Source organism: Falco naumanni, chromosome 3 (genome assembly GCF_017639655.2).
Source record: "Falco naumanni isolate bFalNau1 chromosome 3, bFalNau1.pat, whole genome shotgun sequence".
Taxonomy (NCBI): domain Eukaryota; kingdom Metazoa; phylum Chordata; class Aves; order Falconiformes; family Falconidae; genus Falco; species Falco naumanni.
Genome location: NC_054056.1, coordinates 40,510,402 through 40,534,108, shown reverse-complemented (window position 1 = coordinate 40,534,108; position 23,707 = coordinate 40,510,402). Strand labels below are relative to the sequence as shown.

The following is a 23,707-nucleotide window of genomic DNA, read 5'->3' as shown; positions in this document are numbered from 1 at the left end:
AAAGAACCAGAAGTTGGCCCTCTCACATACAGACAAGGAAATGAATGTAAACAACTTAGTGGATCCTGAGGCAATAGCCAGGAAAATGCTGAGTAGGTTAGGGGGAAAAAAAAAAAAAAAAAAAAAAAGGCATTTCAGTTACTTGCAGTTTTGCTTCTGGAAAAAAGGAAAAGGAAGACAACAGGTGGTTAGGAGGACAATCAAGAGCCATAGCAACTACATGGAACCAATCTATACAGCAGGAATGACAGACACAGATTTCATATCACGCTCCAGTTTTCTCATGTGAATAGAGATGCCATTAAGCACCAGAGACTGAGCTGCTCAAGTCCAGGTCAGATCAGAAACTTCCATCTGCAGAGACAGGAAAAACCCCCACATTTTACACGATGCCCATTTGGTACTTAATTTCTGGAATTGGCTGGCTGATTGCCTCATTACAGAAAAAGAGCAGTGTTTGCTGGTCAGCAAAGCTACATCTGTATCTGTAAACTTAAAACTTCTCAGTGACGTTCCCAGATATTTTCATCATCTCTGCTATTCAGTTCTTAAAACATTTTATGACATGAATTTGGCCTCTTCTCCTTGGACAGCCCTGGGCCTGGTATGGCAGCTGGAATATTTTAGGGAGTGCACCAGGCAGGTGGTTTGAATGCAGCCACCATCTTGTGAAATATAAAATGTTTACTTAGCAAAGTGCTGACAGCTGCCATCTTAGCATCCAGATGTCTGGTTTATTTATATAATAATTCAACAATTTTTAATTCCTTCAGAGTTTTTTGTCCTCTCTGAAGAAGAGTTTTTCAGAGATGCATGGCTCAGAACGTGTGATACTCCCTCCCAGTTCTCTAAGTGTGATAATGAAGGTGTTGAATCATTCATAAATTTCATTTTCTTTAGAGTTTTTGTGCCTGAAATTTCATTTACATTACTGTTATTTTACTATCCTCAGTGACATTATTGTGTTTTGAACTGACATAACAGAAAAAAATCCATATTATTTAAATAAATTAATAGTTATGAAAAACGTTACTACTAAAGTTGTTAAGATGAAATATTAGCTATTCTCTCATGTAAAAAACCTATAATTGTTTTATAAACTCCGCAGACCAACCTGGGTTCAGGTCCCCCTGCAAATTTGTTCTGGATAGTTACCTTATGAATATCCTGTTTTGGAACTCCACGCAGTGTGCAGTAATAATATAGATGCTCCCAACCTGTTAAAAGTTCATCCAGGGCATCTTGCTGTGGACAGTAGCCAATGAGAATGCCTTCAGAGCTAGCAGACAGTAGATCCATTTCAGATCTGTTTAAAGAAAAAATAAAACCTTGAACGTTAAGAAAAACACAGCCCTGAGTTTCACCCTTGGGATACAGGGTCTTCAAGACAAACATATACCCCCTCAACTCCGTAAGTAAATAAGTTTGAACTTCTTTGGTATGATTACTTGCCATAGTGCCACCCACACGCCATGCATGCTTTTTGTCCCTTTCAGATTAGCACTGCCACCCACGCATCACTATTCTAACAGCTTGTGTGTCAAGGTGAACAGATCAACACAGAAGGACAGATCCATGAGAATTAATTCCTACCAGGTTTACCTCCCTTATCTCTTTGGTAGACCCTGCTCTAAGGAGTCAGAATTCAAAACCATTCTGCATGCATCACATTCAATATTAAAAGGGCAGTAGGGTGGTGGAGGGAATGTTGCTGTGTGTTCTTTGCGTGTCTGTGCACACACATATGTGTGCATTCATTCTCTAAAGAGCAAGAATAAAACAAAACACAGAATATTAAAGCCTAGCAGGTGAAAAGACAATACAGGAAAAAATATAAAATTACCCTGATTTAAGAGACTTTGGCCATCACTGTAGCTGTACAGCATTACTTGAAATTGCATTCATTGCTAAGAAGCAAGCTTGATTGCAAGGGTGTCTCATTACCCATAATGACACTAAATCTATCCTATTTATTCCAACATCTAATTCAACATTCAATGATGCTGATTTACATGTACAGAAAAGACCTGTCATAATTAAGTTACCTAATAATAAAAAAATCTGATCTTTGAAAGAAAAAAACTTTTTAAAAGGTTCTAAGTAAAAGAACAGTTTTCCCTTTAGTGGTTTTCTATGTTTCTAGTTAAGAGAACTAAATATATGATTAATCATTTAGACACAAAATAAATGTATTAAATGCAGGATCTACAAATACCATCACTAGTGAAAATATAAATATGTATCTTCTGTTAACAAGTTTCAGGAGTCCGAGGAGGAAAAGAAAATACAAATTCTGCATTTTACATAATGAACCACAGCATCAAAATATATTGTACTGTTATGAAAAGATAAATCATGATTATGAAAAACATTGCTGGGGGCTAATTAGAATGGTCTTTTGCTCTTAATGGCAAAGATATAAAAATTTACTGTCTTTGTAGCTTTGGATGGTGCCAAGGAAGTTAACTGTCCTTAGACATGTCTCTAGACAAAGTCTTCACAAATAGGGGAAAAAGGATACAAGAAATGTACGTCTTCATTAATTTATATCCACTTATAGGTTATTTTAAATGAGGTATGTAAAGAGTTTTACCAGCTCATTTTCCAGCCATGCCTAAATCAAATTAAATTATTCTTTTAAGGTGATCTATAGTTTAAGGTATGGATTGATTAATGTTGATCTTTTTGCATAACCTGTCAGAAGCAGTTGATTCCTTATTCAATGAACTCTAACGTAGTGAAACACTCTCCACAGTGAAATGCAATCTAGATCTGAAAGACATCTAGAGATGACACAGAGAGATGTGTCTAAGGTTCATTTTACTAGGAAGTTTCAGGCACACTAACAAGGTTTCCTTTTGGTGCAGCTGCTGTCTTTGGAGAAACGAGACTGAGGTTTTGGTAATATGCCAAGTTCAGGCATAAGAGAACAAATCGCACTCAGGGGTAATTTCAGGGACATTTACTCAGCATGAATCCTGTAGCTGGATAGAAACTTCTAGTCTGGAATGGGTCCATACAATGAAAAACAAAAATTAAGTTTCAGGGCTGCGAAAAATAACAGATATCTAATGTCCTTTAGATAGAACTATATCAGATAATAGTTACTCGGGTTTGCACCAGGAACTAAAAACATTATCAGTGTCTCCAGTGCTAATTGTATAGATATGATCTTAGTGTTATGCCTCCCATAAAGCACCCGGCCTTAGATGAACAATAGCCCACCTGTTGACCTTTAGCTTTCATAAAGGAAGAGTACAGTGAGAATACATAATTTAATATTCTTACTCAGTTTGGTCTTTATCTTGCCACTTTATCCATTAATGCTGACCTTGAACACTTAAAGAGTTCCTATTAATAATGAGCTTCTAATGTATTCACTAAAGAACTCATGGATCTATTTTTTTTTCCATCTCTGTATCTGTCAAAGCAGAAAACAATCTGACCAGACTGGGGGGTGGGGGTGGGGGGGGGTGGGGGGGGGGGGGGTGGGAATTGAGGGCATTATATGATGATTATGGTCTTTTACTTAGACTTTTTTTGGTACATATAGTACTATTCCTTCCTTAGCAATATCCTGAGTAGATTTCCAAATCAAAAAGCTGGAGCTCATCCTTCAGTTTTGTTTAGCCAGGTCCTAAGCTTTTTTTCTGAATACTGAAAGAATAGATGAAAGAAAAACACAGCATAATTTTTAATTATAGTACCTATCATATAACAGAAAACTGCCCTCATCTCTGCAAAATTATTTTCCTTGAAATTCAGTTAATCTCTCAGTTTTAATTTTCATGGGTCTAAATGAAATGAATAATTCAAGTGGTAATGACATGATACCAGAAAACCTTTTCACTAAACGATATACTGTAAAAGCTTTTCCCTTTTCATTTCTTTAATTCTGCTCTTATTCATTGAACTAATTATAACCTTCTTCTTCCTTAACAAACATCTTCATATATGATGTCACCAGAATAAAATTGGAAATGTAGGTTTTAAATATTTTCTGACATATGGATTAGCATGTAGCAAAATGTTGTTTGTTTTGTGGGGTTTTTTGTCAACCTGAAGAAAAACAGACATTTCTTTTCTGCCCTTTTAATATCAGCATACTAACATTTCTCATTAGGCTATTCATATAAACAACAGGGCACAGAAGATGAAAAATCAGCTTGTTTTATAAATAAAGAACATATAAGTAGAGCTTTGAACCCCTCTCAGCTCTTTTGTCCATAGTACAGTAGACACAATGAATTCCAGTATAATATCTAAAAACTATAGGCAGGAAAACAGAATTTTACACTAATAGAAGACTTCCTGTATTGTTATAAAAACTGAGTGATTTTTATCTTTAAATACTGTTAGTAACTTTCGTTACATATCATGAAAGGTAAGACATATAACTAACATGGAACATGAGTTATCTCCTTCCTAGTGAAGACTTTATTTTTAGACAATATTGTTATAAGCAGTCAATGCTTCCACTTATTATTTAATTTTTCCCTAAAAGTAGAAGAGCTGTAACAGACAAAACCAACAGAATGTGTCCAAAAATTACATTTCTAGTACATTTTTGGTAAGAGTCAACAGAATGTACAGCATCCTCAAGAAAATAGCACGGTCCGGCCTTTGAAGCATGGAAGGTATTGTATTGCATCTCATTCTAAGTGCTTTGGTCTCCATTTATACAGTGAGAATCATGATACTTTGGTGCAAATCATCCTGAACAAATCTAGGACTCAAGGAGGCTTCCATAAGTTTGGAGGGCTCATCTTACAGAGTTTTGTATTATTAATGAAAGAAATTTCCCAGACTTCAAAGATACTGGGGACAATGAACTAAACTCTGAGTGAGTAAAATTTTTGAATCAAAATTGTTCCTCCATTGAGCATTTTAAGGCCTTTTACATTAATCAATTTCTTTTATGTGTGGAAAGAAACCCTCGAAACCTGATTCCAGCCCTGAAGGCTACCATTGGGTGGCATGTGGCGCTCAGGAAGCCTTTGCTGACACTGAAAAGAAACTAATAAGACACTGGAATGAATGAGAATAAGCTTGGACACAAGCTGTTGCCTTCTCTTGCCTGAACTGGACCTGTAGTTTCCAGGAGGTTTATTGCAGGTTATTGCAGAGACTAGATTTGGTTCTTATTTGTTACAGTGGTTACCAGCAACGTAGTCTGCGGTTAGCTATGGGCTGACATCCATGGGTACACCTCAGTTTCAAGTTTCTAGAGACAGCTTAGTACCCTCAATATCAGCTTTATGGCTGTTTTGGGAAAAAAAAAATTCACTATTGACTCTGCTATGCACTTTGCTTCATTTTTGTATGCTTTTTCTGCAGTTTCTGAATGCAGTTAAAATAAAGGCAGTGATATATATGGTACTTACAATGGCTTCTGTAGAGAGATAAATTCCATTAATTAGTCAAAATGAAATATAAATTTACAAATTGAAAAAGTAGTTGGACATTCCATTGTACTCTTAACTGCACACTCAACTCAGTGCATGCTAATGCTCAATTAACATTATAAAAAAATCAAGGTTAAAATATAATTAATGTAGCTATAGCTTAGATATAATTAAACTAATTATACTGATATACAGTGTAACAACAGCTATCTCAGCCATTATATTGATGTAAATTTATTCTGCCTTTCAAGTAAAATCTATTTGAATTACATTTTTAATTATTTATCAAGCTGAATATCATAACTATCAAAAGAGTCCAAGTTCTAGCTATAAAGAACTATTTTATTTTCCCCTCTTTGGAAAGCAGTTCTTTGGTCCTATGACTTTGTAATCCAACGACTGAGATGACTGACACATAATTTAAATAGGATGGGGAGCTGCTGTCATTGAGGATCTCCCTGCAGAAGGAAGATGGAAATTCATGGGAGATAAACTAATTACATGAGGAAGATTGTCAAATGCTTCAGGCCTCCCTCAGTGGGGCACCTTATGAACAAGATGACACCCAGCTTGTCTATTTCTTCCTCTGTGCACCCCACTACAAGTGAGACTTTGCTTTATGAACTTAAAGTCAACTCTATTCAGCAAGCTACAATGGCAAAAAATGCAAAATAAAGCCTGTGGAAAAAGCAAAAAAAACCCCACTAGTCATATTATTCATTATTTTACATTGATCTTGACATGACACTTAAAAGGATTTTGATACTCTCTCTTCCAAGCTGTGTTTAGCCCTCCTTGGCTAAGGGAAGCTTTATGACATTGAGTAACTGAAGAAGGTTTAGACACAATATGGAAAGGGGAAAAAAACAAAGAACGGCCAATGTACACTCAAAAAAACCCCAAAAACCAAAAACAAAACAAGGGGAACAGACATACAGTATTTGCTGACAAATCAGCCCAGCAGATATTCAAAGACTAGGAGGACTTTCTTTGTTCTCCTTTGTTTTACCACTTTGTTAAGTGTCTGCTTTTCTTAGTACATATTTAATAAACACCTTACTTCTTCAAGCTATTTGACAGGAAAAGTAACTACAAAAATGTTTACAGCTTTATGCACTAGCTTTCATTTGGCCAGCTCACACACTGGTGGCAATCTAGTTATGGCAGCAGAGCTAAGGATAAGCTAATTTGAGTCCATTCGTACTCTTAAAGAGGAACAGCTGTGCTATGGAGAACACAATAAAACCTAAATGTCAAGCGGACCATGCAGTTAACTATTATACATACTTAAGCCTGACAACTTGTTCCTATGTATGTTGTTCAAATGCCAGAGCCTCCTAATGTTCTGTGGCACCATATTTTATAAAAAGAGGTAAGCAAATTTTATTAAAATATTTGCTAGTCATTTTCCTTTTTGCTTTTAGTATTTCTGCCCTTTATGAGAGGGACTGCTGGTACTTCAGTATCAGTATTTTATTTCCACATATTCCAAAGTAACTGTTGCAATGCTGCTTCTTCCCTTGGCACTCTTTAATGTTGGGGTTGCAAGTATCCCTAATATGGAGATGCATTCACTATATGATAAATATTTTTGTTTCATTTGGACAGATATCTCACTGACAATGGCAATGTTAATGAGGTACACAAAATAATGAAAAAAGCAAAATTGTCTGTGAATGGCATTTTACTATTATCTTCACAATGTTGGCTGTGGTTGTGGTAAATTCCTGTTATTTCTCTTTCTGGACTATACCACGTCACAGTTACAACCAGAATGGTTTACAAAGATTAGAAGTTTCCTAAAAACATTTTCTGCAGAAGGATATGAAAATAAAAAAAAAAGTACATCAGGTTTTTGGTAGACTGCCCTGCTTGTATACCTTAAACATGTATTTGCCACGTAAATGGTAAGGTACAAAGTTTAAGCACACAGTGGATTTCAAATATCTATTTAATTTGTAGTGTACAAAAAAAAAGAAAAGCTTAATAAAAACATATTAGGCTTCCCTTCCCAAAAGAATGCCCCTACCAACAAGAATGCTAGGAAGCCCTGATTTGCAGAAGAGATGAAGTTGGCTCTAGTATTTAATAAACATCCCTGCTTAAAAACACCCCATCTTATGAATCTCAGTGATACTGAAAACTGTCACATAACATCTAGCTTTTATGTATTTTTTTAAGTTTGTGTTATGAAAACAGAGGCAGTTTTCTCTCAGATTCTTAGGCATAAGCTTCTGTTTTGCAGTATCAAACATTCAACAAACAAACCTAGAGGCCAACAAATCTTTTAGAAGTACTTGAAGATGATGTGAATCTGCTCCTCTGCCCTGTTACAAAGGCAGCTGCTGCTCAGTACATTTTTCTTACTTTCTTTGGGAATCTAGCAGGAGTTCCCTGAATACAATTTGATTATCAATGTGTGAGGCTCTTACTATAAGGCTTATATGCACCTCCAAGATGTTTTAGGTTGAACTTCCCAAAAATCTACTTTGCAATTCAACATGCGCTTTTCAAAAAGCCCACTGCCCATTTCTGGTCCCTTGTACTGTGCAAAGGTGCAAGACCTGTCCTGGAAAATAATTCAAGGCTGTTTGCAGTGCACCTGCCTCAAAGAGACACTGCTGACTTCATTTTAAATTTGGTGAAATGATTACAATAGCAATCAGGAAAATGTACATATAGTTTTGTTTGAGTTTCTGGGTTTGGGGTTTTGTTTGTTTGTTTTGTCTTGTTTGTTGGTTTGGTGGGTTCTTTTTCAAACCAGGAACTTTAAAACATAGTTATTAAAGGAAACGGGAACTGTAATGAATTAAGGATTTTCTGCATAGAGTTACATTAGTTAGGTTCTCCAGTATTTATAATAATAATTTTGCATACTCATTTCATTATTTGATCATGAAAAATAAACCATGAAGGATCCATCAGAGTGTAATATCCTGTCCTTTCAGGGCCACAGAGGACAAAATTTGTGTTCTTCCCAGTCAAACACAACAGAGTTGGTATCTACATCTAAGCTGATGGCCAAACTATTCATCAGGGATCGCTATCAAAGGTAATGTTTCTATGGAAGCTGCTTCATGACACAGATTTTAAACGAAGAAGTCTACATCTGCTGAGCAGCAAATGGTCTGCAGCTGTGACCAGCAACTGCTTTCTTCAGCTAATTCTCCTTTTCCTCTGTGCCAGGAATAACAGCCTTTTGAGCACACTAGTGGAGTAAGAAAAGACTTCTTACCATGATATCCCCCTTCCTCAGGTTTAAATAGAAACCAATAAACCTAAAAGTCCCTGGGATGAGTAACTTTACTAATTTTTCTGCTGTTGAGGAAGGGTTCTCTAGACCTGTTGTGTCTTACTTATGGAATAGTCAACTTAATTAACCATCTTACTTACGGAAGAGTCAATGAATTTGCCCGCTAGTGATTTTCAGTAGTACAGCAACACAGTGCACAATGATCTGCTTAACAGCAGTTGCCAAAATAAGAAGCAAGGAACAAAGTCAGGATTAACATTAATCTCTTCTCCCAGCCTCAAATCTGTTTCCCCAAGTTTAGTCCCTGTGTAGCTGCACCTCTTGCTTGAGGCTGCTTTCTCAAGCTAGTGCTAAGTTCTGAAAACGGGAATATGAGTTTTACCTTCACTTCAGCCACTTCAAACACATAAAAATCCATAACCTGGATTGACACCACCATAATACAGGGTGATAATTAATGTTGTCAAGAGTATTTTGGACATTTACATGTAAATGTCTGCGGCTTCCTCTCGAGCCTCCCAAGTGTGTCAAATTTCATTACCTATATTTTAGTATCTGGAAAATAACATTGCATCTTAAAGTTTGCTTTCATGTTGGATTTATAAAACACAGTGGAGGAAATGGAAGTAGTACACATCATGTGCAGGGAGAGCATTTAATCTGTTGTTATTTTTTTTTAATTTAGTTTAATTTTGTTAATGTTGTTTAACCAGTAGCATACTAATGTTGACTTCAGAATAATTTTTATCTGTTTAGCCACAGGTACATAACATGTCTAGTAAAAGGAATAAAGGCATTGTTAAACTGTTTTGTGATTTTTTTTTAGAAGTTATCTTTAAGGATTCTGGTAAAATAAGTTACGTAGCCAATAAAAATAGTATAAATGCCAATAAATGTGATGATGAAATGTATTTTTATAATTTTATATTTGCTTTCAAGTGGATATTAAAATTTTGGAATTGTCACACCAGATCAAATCATTTGCCCCAATACAGATCTGGTACTGCATTGTACAGGGAGAGCCAAATACAATTCACAAATGCATAGGTGGGACCAAAGGCAAATCACATTAAAATCTATAGAAAAATACCCCTCAAAATCCAAACAAAACCTGGGAGCATAAATACTGCCCTAAAGGCAATATCTTATAAAAAAATATTACAGATTATTTTATTTCTGTTAATCTCAAATCCTCTTCAGACTCAAGCTAATCTGACCTCCATGATATCCTGGTGCGATGCATTCCATCACCTCCAAAGAACACCAAATGTCATTTTTTATCTAATTTTAAATCATTAAAAAAACCCCAAACAAACAACTTTTGTTATTGTTTTTGTTGTTGCTTAATGTCTGAAAAGTCTTGTCTTCTGTTCTGGGAAGTTATAAATGAAAACAAGTGTCTAGCAGTGTCTATAACCATTGCAAACCCTTACCCATGTAAGTTCCTCTTATTTTAAGAATAATTTCTCCAAAATCTTTCTAGTAATTCCTTCTTCATGATTAACAATTATTTGTTGGTCATTTTAGGAGTACTTTGTTATCAAATTATTTTTACACTGTATCGCTTGGAAAAAAATTGTTATGAAAGATAATGAAGAAATCAAGCAAAATACACTTAAGTAAAATCATGTTTGGTAGTGGTGATGGTGTCCATTTCAAAAGAGGTGTAAACTTTTCAGAAAACTGAATTTTGAAACTACTCACATTTTGAAGTTAAATCTGCTGTTCATTATCTTTGTAAAGGAGTGAGCAAACAGTGACCTATGAAAGTATTTAATTTCTAAAACAAAGAAATGTAATCTGTCATTTTGGAAAATCCATTATTCTTACTTTAAAAACTTTCTGAATTAAACCTTTCCCCTGTCCGTCTCCAAAATGCATGTTTTGAAGTTTCAAAATTGTTAGCTAGTCCAGAATACATTTATATATACACATATACATTTTACTTTGGCCTGACTAAAAAATAACTTTACTTCCAATTTTTGTGGGAAAAATGCTAAATGTTGGTTACATTTAACCCCAAAAGTCCGTTATTCATTTATCACTCCATCAACGTTAACTTTAATATCACCAACGCTACCTCCTATCGTAACTACATAGCATATCGACCAAGTATTTAATTAATGACTCTGAAGGACACAAGTTTCAGAAAACATTCTGAAATTATCTACTTGAAACACTGCTCATCAGCCTAAGCCTGAAAACTTTTCAGTTCACCAGCAGTATGGGGGATAAATATCCATGCATCTGGACATACTGTATGTTAAGATTCTTGTTACAATTTCAAACAGACTGTATGCTAAGGCTTCCTAGAGCCTACTATTTTTTCTACCAGACAAGTTTATTCTCAATTAACAGAGCTGTCAGAACTAAATAATGCTAAAATGCTTTCCTGCAGAGACATAACAGCAATAAAGCAATATACATTTAAAAGGGAACAAAACAGGTCCTTAGAGTACAGTATAAAGGACTGAAGACATGCTGTGTCTTTGATCATTGGCATTATCAATTAGTACTATTTTGATCAAACCCTGTGTTATTTACCCTGTAGGAGTCCTGATAACAGCACGTCCTGCCGATGGGATGATATCACCAGTCAGCATCTTAAATGTTGTGCTTTTCCCAGCTCCATTTGTTCCCAGGAGTCCAAAGCACTAACAGAGATCAAAGACAAAGGAGCAAAAGTGATCTATCTGCTATGCTGAAAGAAGTAAATAATATTAGTTCTTCAATAGTTTCTCACCTTTTTGTATTTTCTATCATATGCCTGTAAGATACTGCATATGAATATATTGTATGTGCAAATTCCCTTTCCAATTGAAAATCAGTTTTCAAAAAAACCCATGATATTAATATTTTTATTACCCCATAATTCCTAAAAGTGACTTATTTAGGATTCTAGCTCTTCACTTAAAACCCTGCCCAGTAACTAAATGCATTGTCTTTCCACATTATTAGTAAATACTAGATTTGAACCTGAGGATCTCAAGATCTAATTTAGAGCCCTGTACAAGTCCATAGAGTAAATATTTCTCGGTTTCTCCTGAGCTGCTTTACTCTGTACAAGCAGAGTAACACCAAAGAGCCAAGACACATGCTGACTCTGAATGGTTATTTCAGGCCCCAAGCTGCGATGAATATGTGTTTAAGCTAGGACAAGATTCATAGTAAGTCTACGTATAGCACTTTAAAACTTTCAAAATACTTGTTTCATGATCTTTCTTATTGATGAATAGCTTTTAATCAGCAATAACATCCTCCTGGTTATCCCAGTTACCCAACAACTGATCTATAATTGGCAGGATGTCACTGGACCTGCGCTGTCATTCACCAGTTTCTTACATCTTCCAGTCTGCTATTATGAACGAAGAAAAGTCTTTTCCTTATGAGTATTTTTGAAACGAGTATCTGCAATTCGCAAAAACATCAAAATAATTTTTAAAAAGCCAAAACAAAACCAAATAAATGCTGTTCTGAAATCTTTAGAAGTACCACATTCAGTGCTAAATTTCACTTTATTAAAATAGTGAATATTAATATATTTTTATATTAATATATATTCATATATATAAAATTAAAATATTAAAATATATATATATACTGTGATGATTTCAGCATGGGAACTACAAGTTTGCCTTCATGATAATTTTAGGATTCAGTCCACAGTTTACAACTGAGCTAGATATTCCCTGCTTTCTCTTTGGACATTGAACTACTATGCAACCTACTTGCTTTTTATGTTAGCCTGTAAAGCAGTAACTTGGTAAGGATAAGCAAGAAAAAAAAGTTAGACTGATGAATTTGTAACCCAAAAAATAAGTGAACACTTGCTTCTTAAACACCATCAGACTTTCTGCTTTTACCCAGTTATTGATTTTTGGAAATTACTGCAATTGGAATTGTTATGCTGCTATCTACAGATCTTTGATTGTAGACATCTTGAGTATGTCTGAACAATTGTTCAGAAAGAAGTGTTATTTTCTGAATGGAAAAAAAGACCTCTTTACCTCTCCCCTCCGTATTCCCAAGCTTATGCTTTCCACAGCTGTGTTCTTCTTACTGAAGCCTCCATAACTCTTCCTGAGGTTGTACAGAAGAAGAACATCATTACCAGTTCTTCCACCAAAGAGACGCTGTCGCTCCATTTCTACATCAACATCTTCTGAAGGGCTGACTATGCTGTTAATTGAGTACTGGCCCCTAAAACAGAAGATCATAACAAATGACATATGGCAAATTGGACATTGCCGAACTCTGGATAACTGTTTTATTTCCCTGATTGCAATCCCTTAAATCCTGGTGATCAGGTCTCACAGAATCCAAGGAAAACAGCCACTACTTGGGGTTTTTTTCTGCAGTTTCCACTAATTCAGGTACATCATGTTATCAGAAGCATTTATCTTCAGGTTTTCAAAGGTGTTCACCATTCTTTTTCTTTAAAAATTAGTTCAGTGTCCACTATGGCAGAATACAAATGGTAACACACCTTGATTTCTGGAGGAGGTCCCACTGAAGAAAAAGCCGTAAAAGTAGAAGTAGTGTTCCCTGCAGGGCCATTTCCACAAAAATCCAGCCCAGGAAATTCATCTCAAAGGGGCTCACATATGAATCTATTCCAAAGTTGCTGGTCAGGTCAAACTTGATTTGGTTGTATGAAAGTTCTATTAAACCCTGGCCTAAGCAGAATTGTGGGAATATGATGAATGCCCATTTGAGGATATTGTAGATGCTCTGAAAACTCTGTATTAAGATTAACCAAGGGGGGGAAGGGGGGGGGGGGGAGAACAGGAAAAATAAATTAAATTATTTTTCTCCAACAGCATAATAAGCACACTTACAAAGCTGGATACAGCATTTAAATCTTACTCCAGGTGAACTGATTTCAGAGGAGTGTATTGTGCACTATTTTGGGGCAGAGTTCATCTCTTACTGGATTTTAGATGGCCTAATGGCCATGGGATTCTGATTTTAGTTGAGGTTCACAGACAGTAATGAAATATATGTGTCCATAATCATTCTGTTTTCTTAAAATTATTAAAATTTGAATGCTATAAATTCTGAATGACCAACTTAAATGCAAGTCAATAACAAATCTGCCTCCAGACTTGAGTGACATGAGATCCAGATTTGACTTCAAACATCAGGTTTTTGACCTGGTACAAACATAGATATTCATACACATTCTGGATCTCCTCTCCATTAAGTTGGTTAATTATCATTATGACTAACGAAAATTACATACATAGAATGAGTACGCATATTACTATTCATACAGTGCATTACAAATCCTAGAAATATGAAGTTTATCCCTTATGTCAATATTATTCAAACACATTTTACAATGCATATAATCTATTCAATGGACCAGAACAGCTCCCATTATGTGCCAATTACAACTTAATGGTCTGGAAAATGTCAAGGTTTCAATTAACGCTGTTTTTCTATTATTACAGCACTTTTCTTTTTTTTTTTTTAATAAACAGTTTAAAATTCAAGATGGTAACAAACATAGTATACACTAAAACAGAAAAATAATTAATATTTTAAACCAATTTTTTTCTGCTGGAAAAAATCTTGTCTGTGCATATGTATAAACATACAATATATATACACAAACATATTACACGTATGTACATCTGTGCATATATCTTACAAGTAATGTAAAGCAAAGGTTTTACACTGACCTGCACCTTGGAAATTATAGCTAACAAACGAGGTAACAGAGTCACCAGCATAGTACACAGGCCAAACACAAAATTTAAGGAGATGTAAGAAATGAAAGCTACATCTGAACTTGAGAAGAATCTGGATACAAGATACATCCATGGCAAAGTTGCATATCTGAAATTTCAAAGAAACAAAATTATCACAAATAAGTTATGTTTTCACCTCACACAAAAAAAATAGTTATCATGCTAGCAAAAAACCAACAGTATTTAATCCTTGTTTTTAAGACATGTAAACAACTCCTTTGACCCACTGAGAAAAGAGGACAAATGTGGGGTATGTTTTCTTTAACAAATTACCTTATAATTCTGTAGACGTACACATAGGTACTGGCATGTGATGCGAAGATATGGTCCATTTTTGCATATATCAACTGCATATATTTACTTTCACTGTTCCAGAAAGCTCACAACTCTAATTTCTGACTGATTGCAAAACCATGCATCCTAACAAGCCTCCTACACAGAGATCGAATTAAAACCAAATATTTGAACTTTAAATCATGGATGCTGAGCAGTCAGCTTTTCTTAGAGGCTTTCATAAAGAACGAAAAGAACCAAAAAGGAAGGAGAGAGTGAGCAAGCTGGGGTAGGGGGGTGGGGAGTGGGAGTCAGGAGAAAAAAAAGAAAAAAAGAAAAAAGAAGGAAAAAACACATGAATTCCTGAACTGGAAGTGATATTTGTACCGGTGATATCTGAGAAAAGAAATTTGCCAGACATCATGTTAGCATTGTTATTAACTAAAAGAGGTTATCAGTTAGCAGAGCAGTAGCCACCAAAAATGATTGCATAGTTACTTCATAGCATAATGATGGTAAGACAGCATGTTTGTGGCTACATCATTTTCAATGCAAATCTTTAAAGGAAGAGGGAAGGCACACTTCATTTTTGCAAGTCAAATGATGGCTATCCAAAATGGAGCAGTCATATTTTTCATAAAGAGTAAGATATTTCTAGCCAGACTAAAAAAATGTTCAGGCAATTTGCTGAGCATGAACGTCATGTAAAGGAAATTTATTTTCCATTCAACATAGTGCAAGACATATCTATCAAGCAAACAGTATACAGACAGCTGGAGCACAAGTATCAGCATACAACCATCCCATGATGGTTCTTATATGTATGGTTGTATATATAAACACTTCTTGTATAGCATTAATATGTGTATATATAATTGCTTTAATAGAGAACTCAATGCAAGAGCAACTAGCCAAAAATCTGAGTTCATTTAATTGCATTAAACAGTAGTTCAGATTATGAGCCATAAAAGTTCATTTTAAATTCAGTGTTGTGTACCTTACAGATGAGCTTCTTTCATCTATAGAATCCTTTATCTTATGAAACAAACTTTCAAATCCTGTTGTGAATAGTGATATTATCTTCAGTTTACAGGAAGTTAAAGGTTAAATGACTTAATGTTTGGGTCTCAAATGAAGATTGTAAGTATTCACCATCATACTACACTTCTCAGCATTCTCTGCTAGTCTTAATCACACCATCTTTACTTCTCTTCATGCACACACCAAAATCACTATTCTAAGATCTGCTCTGAATTACAACCCTGTAAATACGAGACAAGTCCATCCTTGGAAACAGCGCAGGAAAGAGACATGATTTAGAGTGCTGTTACTCTGCTGTAAATGAAAGCAAAATTTGATTTGTTTGCTTATGGCTGCTAAAAAATGAGTAAGACTTTTGGAATACTAAAGATGTATGATGTTCAAACGCAGCCTTCAAAGTAGCTGCCAGTCAGGCCTACCTTTCTATCCTAATTCTTTCTTTTCCTTCAGCTTCAGCTGTAATTTGTTATTTTGTATGTATCAAAGATAGAACATTTTGGACAAAAGTGCTTAAGCAGTTGCAGCATAAAACACTTCTATCAGCTAGAAGAGGAAAAAATGCAGTTTAGTTAAGAGATCTGCAATTTATGAGAGTGTCCTTGGGACATGGTAAGCTTACTGACTGACAGTTATTGTACTTTTAATACATGTTAATACACATTGAATACATAGACTTTCTTCTTAAAAATCACTATAATATCTGTTATGTCAGCGAAAGCTGAACAGCTCAAGAGGGATTATGCTGAGATGATTAAACTGCATCTGCAGCCAACACTTTTTTTTTTTTAAGACAGTGCAGGTTTTCAGTCAATGCTTGTTTCTTCTGAAATACCCAGACTCTAACTCAACATTTTGGTTAAAATAGTGCCAGCATAACTCTTAGCACCTGGGATTCAGCAGTATGCTGTGGGCAGGACTAAAACCCGTAGCACACCGCAGAAAACACGTCATGACCTCAGCAGACATACAAATATGTACCGTATGGTTCATTTGCTACTTGAATAAGGTATCTATAGATGCCTATTCTTACACTAGGGTCACAGCAACTGGATTGCAAGAAGAATTCGACAATTGTAATAAAAAAACCAAACAAACCAGGGATAAGATTTAGTAGTGTAAAGCCTTTGCACTAAGACTGATGGAATTCGTGCCTTTAACTCAAAGGAATCAATTGGTAGTAGAGCAGAAGAAAGGAGGAAGAAGATGAGAGTGACACAGAGAGAAGTATGAACTTTGGATATTTCATCTGAATTATTTACAAGATCCTGGCATCATGACCTCTAGGATATTACATACTAATCTGGCCACTCATGCCTAGGAAAGATGAGCTCAAACTGGAGTTATAGGGAAAAATGATTAATAGAATTATTCCAGGGAATGGGAAGGCCATTTTACAAGATAGTACTTGACTTGTTTGGGCTTGAAAAAGATGTTTGATGAGGGAAAACTATGAAGTACAGTTCCAAATATAATTAGGCTGGAGTTTCAAAGAATACATCCAGCTATGGAGATACCAAAACAGTTTTCCAAAACAGGGGTTGCTGGAGGCATGACACCTTGAAAACAGTTTCAAGATTAAATACAGTATGTGGGGGTTTTAAAGTGTTTATCTGAGATTCTTGCTGCAATAATAGAACATGTTCTGATCTTGCAGAAAGTCCTTTCTACTGTCCATCTCTGTCATTCTCTCATGGAGCAATTATATTTCATTATCTAAACATCTGTCTTCCAAGATGTGATATGTGAGGACTTCTCTTTCTCACAGTACTATTTAGAGACAAATCTCCAACCAGCCCAGTACTCCACATTGGACAGACTTCTCATTTGAAATATAAATTCCTGGCTATGTATTTCTGTCTTTCTAGAAACTGGGTAGAACTGTAATAAAAGACAGACACTTCTTACATTCTTGATGATATTCTACACAGCTAAACACTGAAATTCTGACCTGGCTATGTTATTATTCCCTCATTTTCTGGAAGATAACATACAATCAATTTCTAACAGCAAATTATTGTTACACAGACTGAATATTTTCTAAGACATTTCCAGTCTTTTCCTCCACCCATCCACCCTTTTTTTTTTTTTTTTAATGTGTAAGCAACTGTACCTCCACCTTCCACGTCAAACTTTCCAACTCATGTTTCAGCCTGTTTTCTCACTATCTTTTATTGAATCATAATCATTTCCAAAGGAAGAAACTCATGCATCCAGCAGCAGGTGCAAACCGAGTCTAAAGATTTCTGGGTTTTTTTTCTTACACGCTATAATTCCATAGTACCATTTCCAATCACATACCCAAAGAGTATCAGCAGGAGAAGAGTGGCTGCCAAGTTCTTTCGGCAAGTGAAGGCTGATAGCTGGAAGGCACTAATAACACCAACACACAGGGTGACTGGAACCATGTAAAACAGCTAGAAACAGAAGAAAAAAGGCACTTAGCAAGTGAGCATCTCTTACTGGTCTTACTTAATTAGCATAGAAGGACTCTACAAATTAACTTTCCCATATTTGCAATATAATTACACTATAAATTAGGAAGAATTAGGCAGAAGAGCTCTGAGATTTCATAGTCCATACTTGCTGTGCAACTGTCCCTCTTACACATACACATGAAACAGCCTGACAAAATAAAATCCGACTACAGAATATTCCCCTTAATTCCATTTCTATCGACCTTTCCAATAGATCCATTTAACAAGCTAACTCTTCCAGATAATGAGTCCGTATGGGACTATTGCTCCAGAACATCAAATTATACTGTGAATACAGAGTCTTCGATTCAGAAATAACAGTTTCACTGATTGGTGTTTCAGTCATAGGAGAATAGCAAGGATACAATTTAAAAAGAGACTTTAATGAAAGACCATGTGTGCTGATGAAGCAAATGACAACTTTTAATGGGAACAGACATAGTATTTAGAAGAGTTATAGCCATTAGGCAACAGGGAAAGCAGTTTCTCTGTTTAGTCTTTTGACATAATAGTAACCAAATGCTTAAGGGGGAAGGATGTGATTGGTACAGGGGATTCATATCCAAGTATTCAAGAGAAGGGTTCTGCTTGCAACTAGCAGTGGCAAGATGTGAAAATCTATGCTCAGTTCCATCCTCAGTGTCTGCCTGTTCTGTGCATTGAAGCTGAGCTCGTTAGGGCAGTGACTGCCTCCATTTCTGCTTATGTAATAATTAACTTTATTCTAATATAACAGATTTTGATAAGCAACTGCAATTGAGGCAACATATCAAGATCTAGCTAAATACATTCTTACTGTTAAAACTGGGTTTTCTTAGTGAAGTACAATGCAAACCTGTTCAAAATTAAAGGCAACGGGAAGACAGACATTTTTTTAAGAGAAGGGTAATGGAGTCAAATGTGGACACATCTTTTTCACAGTGTACTTTATTCAGTACCATATACATGCATCACACCCTACACAAATATCATACCATACCACTCCACAGATTTAAGTTTCAGTTATTCTGGAGCTGTTTAAGAAATATGGTAGAGAAGTCAAAAATCATCTGAGTCCCAGTATGTTTCAACAGACCTGGGACTTTTTTCTAGAAATAAATAACCTGAAACATTAAATTATATTAGAAATCTTACATGAATTTACAGTGTGTTATAAAGTTGGGCACACACAAATAAAATAACCTTAATTTTGCCCCTCTAGTGAAACAAGCTTAATCTGAACAAAACATCTCTATTTGTCATGAAATTTTCTTAGCATTTATACATTTTCCATTTGTTGAAAATAGTAAAGAATACCATCCATTTGTATAAATACAGTAAGAACTGCATGATTCTCATGAGAGCAATTTTATAAATCAAATACTTCTGCAGGTCTAGTAAAGATTATGCTACCAATAATACAGGACACAGCCTGTAACACTTAAAATATGTAGAGGGATTTTGAATTTGACAGTTCATATATTCATGTGTTCAGTGTCCCTAAATGATCTGCTGCACAATTAGCATTTAAAGCAGTGTCTGTTCTTTCCCAGATCATGATTGATCATGCAGTACTGTGCTGAATTTGTGAGAACATTTTGAAAGGAAGAGATTGGCAGAAAATAATGAGGAGTTGACTTTGCTACACAAGGAGAAACTGAATGATGAAGGACTGACGTTTTAACCAAGCCCTTATCTGACACGGCAGAAAAAGGGAATACAAAGATTGACTGGCCAGGTAGACAATGTTTGGAGAAATGTGCTTTTACTTCAAGCTTGCTCAAGTGTGAAAATCTTGATTTCAAGCATGGGTGGGTGAAGCTCTAATGTGTCAGATTTAGAATATCTGAATGAGAACAGAGAGTGTTCCAAAAATCTCTGCTCATCACCAACCTAGTCCATGTTTGTGTGGCCTATGCTACATCCCAGCCCTTCCTTCCATGACTCAGTGTATTAAGCAAGGTGTGGAAAGTTTATATTCCCTCTCTGGGAACAGGAATCCTTTTACTTTTGAATAACCTAACTGACTCCAGTTGTTCGCTATTGTCTCTGAAATCAATTTCCCAATCCAGAACACCTTCTTTGAGAAGTGAACTACCAACAAACATCACCCTAGTTCTTTAAAAATAGCAACTCTATCCCTTTCCCAGAAGTAGATGACCTAATCTCAAAACCCCACCAAACACTCAACTAATACTATATCAAACATCATCACAAGTGAATTATGAAAAAGCCTGTCAGTAAGGGACATCTATTTCTGCCTTATATGTGTATATGTATATTCACATACCACATGCATACATATATATAATGAAGACATTTTTAATTTTAGTTTTTAAAAAGTCACCTTTGAAAAGATGTTTGAGGATAAATTGTGGAATTCATGCCCCATTACACAGCTGATGAAAAATCAGTGACTGGGGACTAGCAATGACGTGAGAAAGTTAATTCTATTTCCTAACCTTTGCTTATTTGCCCGAACAGAAATCAACTTCTCAGGCTTGAAGAAGGTAAACAAAATTCCTATTTTATTTAACTATGTTGGCCTAAATCCCACTTGCCAAAGTAAGGTCTCAGTGGCATTTCTGTCTTTACTTTTAATTAAAAGGGGAAAATTTAGGGAAAAAATAATACATTTTGTCGTATTTTCAAAAAATAAGATTTTCAGATTTGTTAATGAACTACATGCAGCAATACTATTTGTAATGCTAACAATAGTAAAATTTACTTTGTGTGAGAAAAATAAATGTTCAGGACCGAGACTTCACCTATTTCTTATCTAGGTCTTTCTGTCTATGTGAATTCATAAACAATATTTTCCTACTGTCTGTCTTGCCAGGAAGAAAAGGTTTCAGATATGAGTATCTCTCATATTGCCCACCAACAGACAACATAATTATGCCTTTAAAGTAGCTGACTAGTACCTTCAGGTTTCTCCCATAATCTGAAAGATTTTGCCAGTGGCAACGCAAAGCACAGAAACTCCTGCTATCAACTACTGTGTGGAAGATTCTCTCTGTCTAGGCTGATTAGCCAGCTTCCTTTTATTCATAAAACAGCATAGGTACCTAAAGCTATCATATGCTCTACTTTACAATTCAACTTTGGAAAATGAAGAACGCAATCCCTGCCTTAAAGAATTTCATCTGACAGTATTAAAGTAGGAATGGTGTCCCAAAGCTAATTAACATGACATCCAAGAGCTGTTGCTCTGCACAATTCACATCTTATTCATGTACCTTGTGACCATATCTCCTTTTACTCATTTATGACAAACCAGTTAAAAATTTACACCTAAACGCATGCTGCCCCACAAGATACATACCATATCACAGCAGAAGTTAGCAAGCCAGTAAGTTTTGTAACCCAGGCCTGTGATGTGCTGCAAGCGCTTTGTGCCAGATACTCTGTCTTTCACTATGGCACTTCCAATGGATGCGGTAAGGATAGAGAAACCCAGCATGATACACAGTGCTACCCCACACTGACGAACATTCTCCATTCTAGGACACAAAGCAAAATTGCTTAATGAAAACACAATGGGGAAAAAGAACTATCAAACCCAATCATTTTCAAGGCCAACTTCTTACCAAAACAACACTAGACATTAGGACTTTAATCCTGTTTGCAAACACTGTGTTTGTATGCTGTCAACATCTAATTAGAAAACAGGAGCAAGATGATGTCTTAAGTTACAAAACTGTACATGAGTTACAGAACAACACATGTGTTTGTCTTTTTCACTTTGTCTGAATAGCAAAGTGAAGCTTTTGCAAATATTTCCCCCTCTAGAAAAAATTAAGTTAATAACTTGACAATCATTTTAGGCAGTTAACCTGTTTGAAAATATCATGACCTGTTCAAACTCTAAAGCAAAGTCAGCATTAATTCAGTATTTTTCTCTACAAAATAATGCAACTATATCTGGTATAAACAGCAGATGACACAAAAACACCAGACTAGAGAAAATGGTTCACTCAGTGGAATTGAATTGCATCAAGTCACAACATCTATTGCATGCAACATACATGCTTAATGAATTAATAATTTAAATTGTCTGCTCATTACAGTGGCTATGTGTTTTAAATGGTTTGCTCACATTTTGTCCTCGTCCAGCAACGCTCCTCCATATGGTTGGCTGTAGAGTGTGATCCCTGTGAAAAGAAAAATAAATTATGAAATAGTAAATGCTACATCAGGACTTCAAGTTCTAAAGCACACTGTTGAGCCCTTATTACAGAAGATGAATGAAAAGGTTAAATATTTAATAAGTAATAGGAAAAGGTCAACCACCGAGCTACCAAAACAAATACTGCCTCCTGTTGAGTGATTTCCAGATCTGGATCCATTAAAAAAACAAAACAAAACACAAATATAATGAATAAACATTAGTAATAGCTGTTTATCTGCATTCTGAACTGCACAAATGGTTCAACAATGTTGTGTATTGCTGCAGGATCTACAGCACAGGAGAGACCAAATACAAAGCCTAAAGTAGAAATTGTCCATATACCTAATCTTCTGGAGTGGGCTAGGTTGTTATCAAAATTTATATACTTGGTATTTTATGATTGCTAAAAACATTTACAGATTGCTTATGTTTGGCAGTGAAAAACTGTTTAGCTAAGTTCACCAAAAAGAGGCACAAAAAAAGAAGGGGGGGGGGGGGGCGATGTGGTGGTGTAGTGTGTGCAAAACTTTGTCACTGCAAAAGTTGCTGTCCAACTGGTCATGGTGATGCTCCTGACTTATTTCTGCAGGTGCACCTGGCAGGTGTGCCAGCTGTTAGTATAATACCAACTGAAAATTCTTGCAGTGAGACCAAACAAGCACTATTTTACTAGAGTATCTAAATAAATCTATCCTGTTCCCAATTTAAAAAATGATAGTAAAAAAATCCATCCTAACAGCAATTATAATCTTCCAAGTATCTTTGGTGAAGAAATAAATCTTTGGTAGCCTTAGATGAGATGGACTCTTCAGGGTGCCACTTAATTGAACACACTTTGTCGTATTTTGTTAGAGTCCAGCTGCATAAAGATAAAAATTGTCTTCGTTCTAGTAACAGGTGCAATCTGACCCAGTATAACTATAAATTTATTTTTCCCCTTCATTTTTTCATTCTTTATCTTCAAGAAAAAGTAATCTAAAAATGATTAAGTCACTGTGCAATAAAAAGCTGACCAACAGAGGATGATAATTAACTCACACACAAAACTAGTACAAGGTAATGATTTTTCAAACATGGTTAAAAGCTATACACTGAAGCCCAGTGGTAGTTAACAAATCAAAAGAAGATTCAAGTCGATAAAGTTTTGATTCATCCCTAGTAGATACATGTGATATTTGCAGAAGTCTTTCATGTCATTTGCCTAGAGGGACTGTTTAAAGTTTTCCTTTGGTTTCCTTTTACACCATTAATTTTTTAAACAATAGCTGCTATTTGTCCTGAAGCTAAAACTGGCATATCAAAGAAAATTATTTTTTCCCACTGGAACCAGTATTAGCCAAAATTCCATTTATCTAAAG

General features: G+C 35.5%; 1 protein-coding gene across 4 annotated transcripts in view; it reads right to left on the bottom strand.

The window, feature by feature from the left end:
• ABCA13 (ATP binding cassette subfamily A member 13) overlaps positions 1–23,707 on the bottom strand; it is a 199,311-nt gene that overhangs the window by 32,362 nt on the left and 143,242 nt on the right. For 3 of the 4 annotated variants that reach the window (XM_040588024.1, XM_040588022.1, XM_040588023.1), the window contains exons 48-55: positions 22,278–22,332; positions 21,504–21,681; positions 18,024–18,139; positions 14,343–14,499; positions 13,145–13,398; positions 12,666–12,858; positions 11,203–11,312; positions 1,156–1,306 (exon numbers count right to left, since the gene is read on the bottom strand). In XM_040588024.1, the coding sequence (XP_040443958.1) occupies positions 1,156–1,306; positions 11,203–11,312; positions 12,666–12,858; positions 13,145–13,398; positions 14,343–14,499; positions 18,024–18,139; positions 21,504–21,681; positions 22,278–22,332 (1,214 nt within the window). Of the gene's footprint in view, positions 1–1,155; positions 1,307–11,202; positions 11,313–12,665; positions 12,859–13,144; positions 13,399–14,342; positions 14,500–18,023; positions 18,140–21,503; positions 21,682–22,277; positions 22,333–23,707 lie in introns of those variants that run through there. The other variant, XM_040588025.1, reaches the window with a different exon arrangement.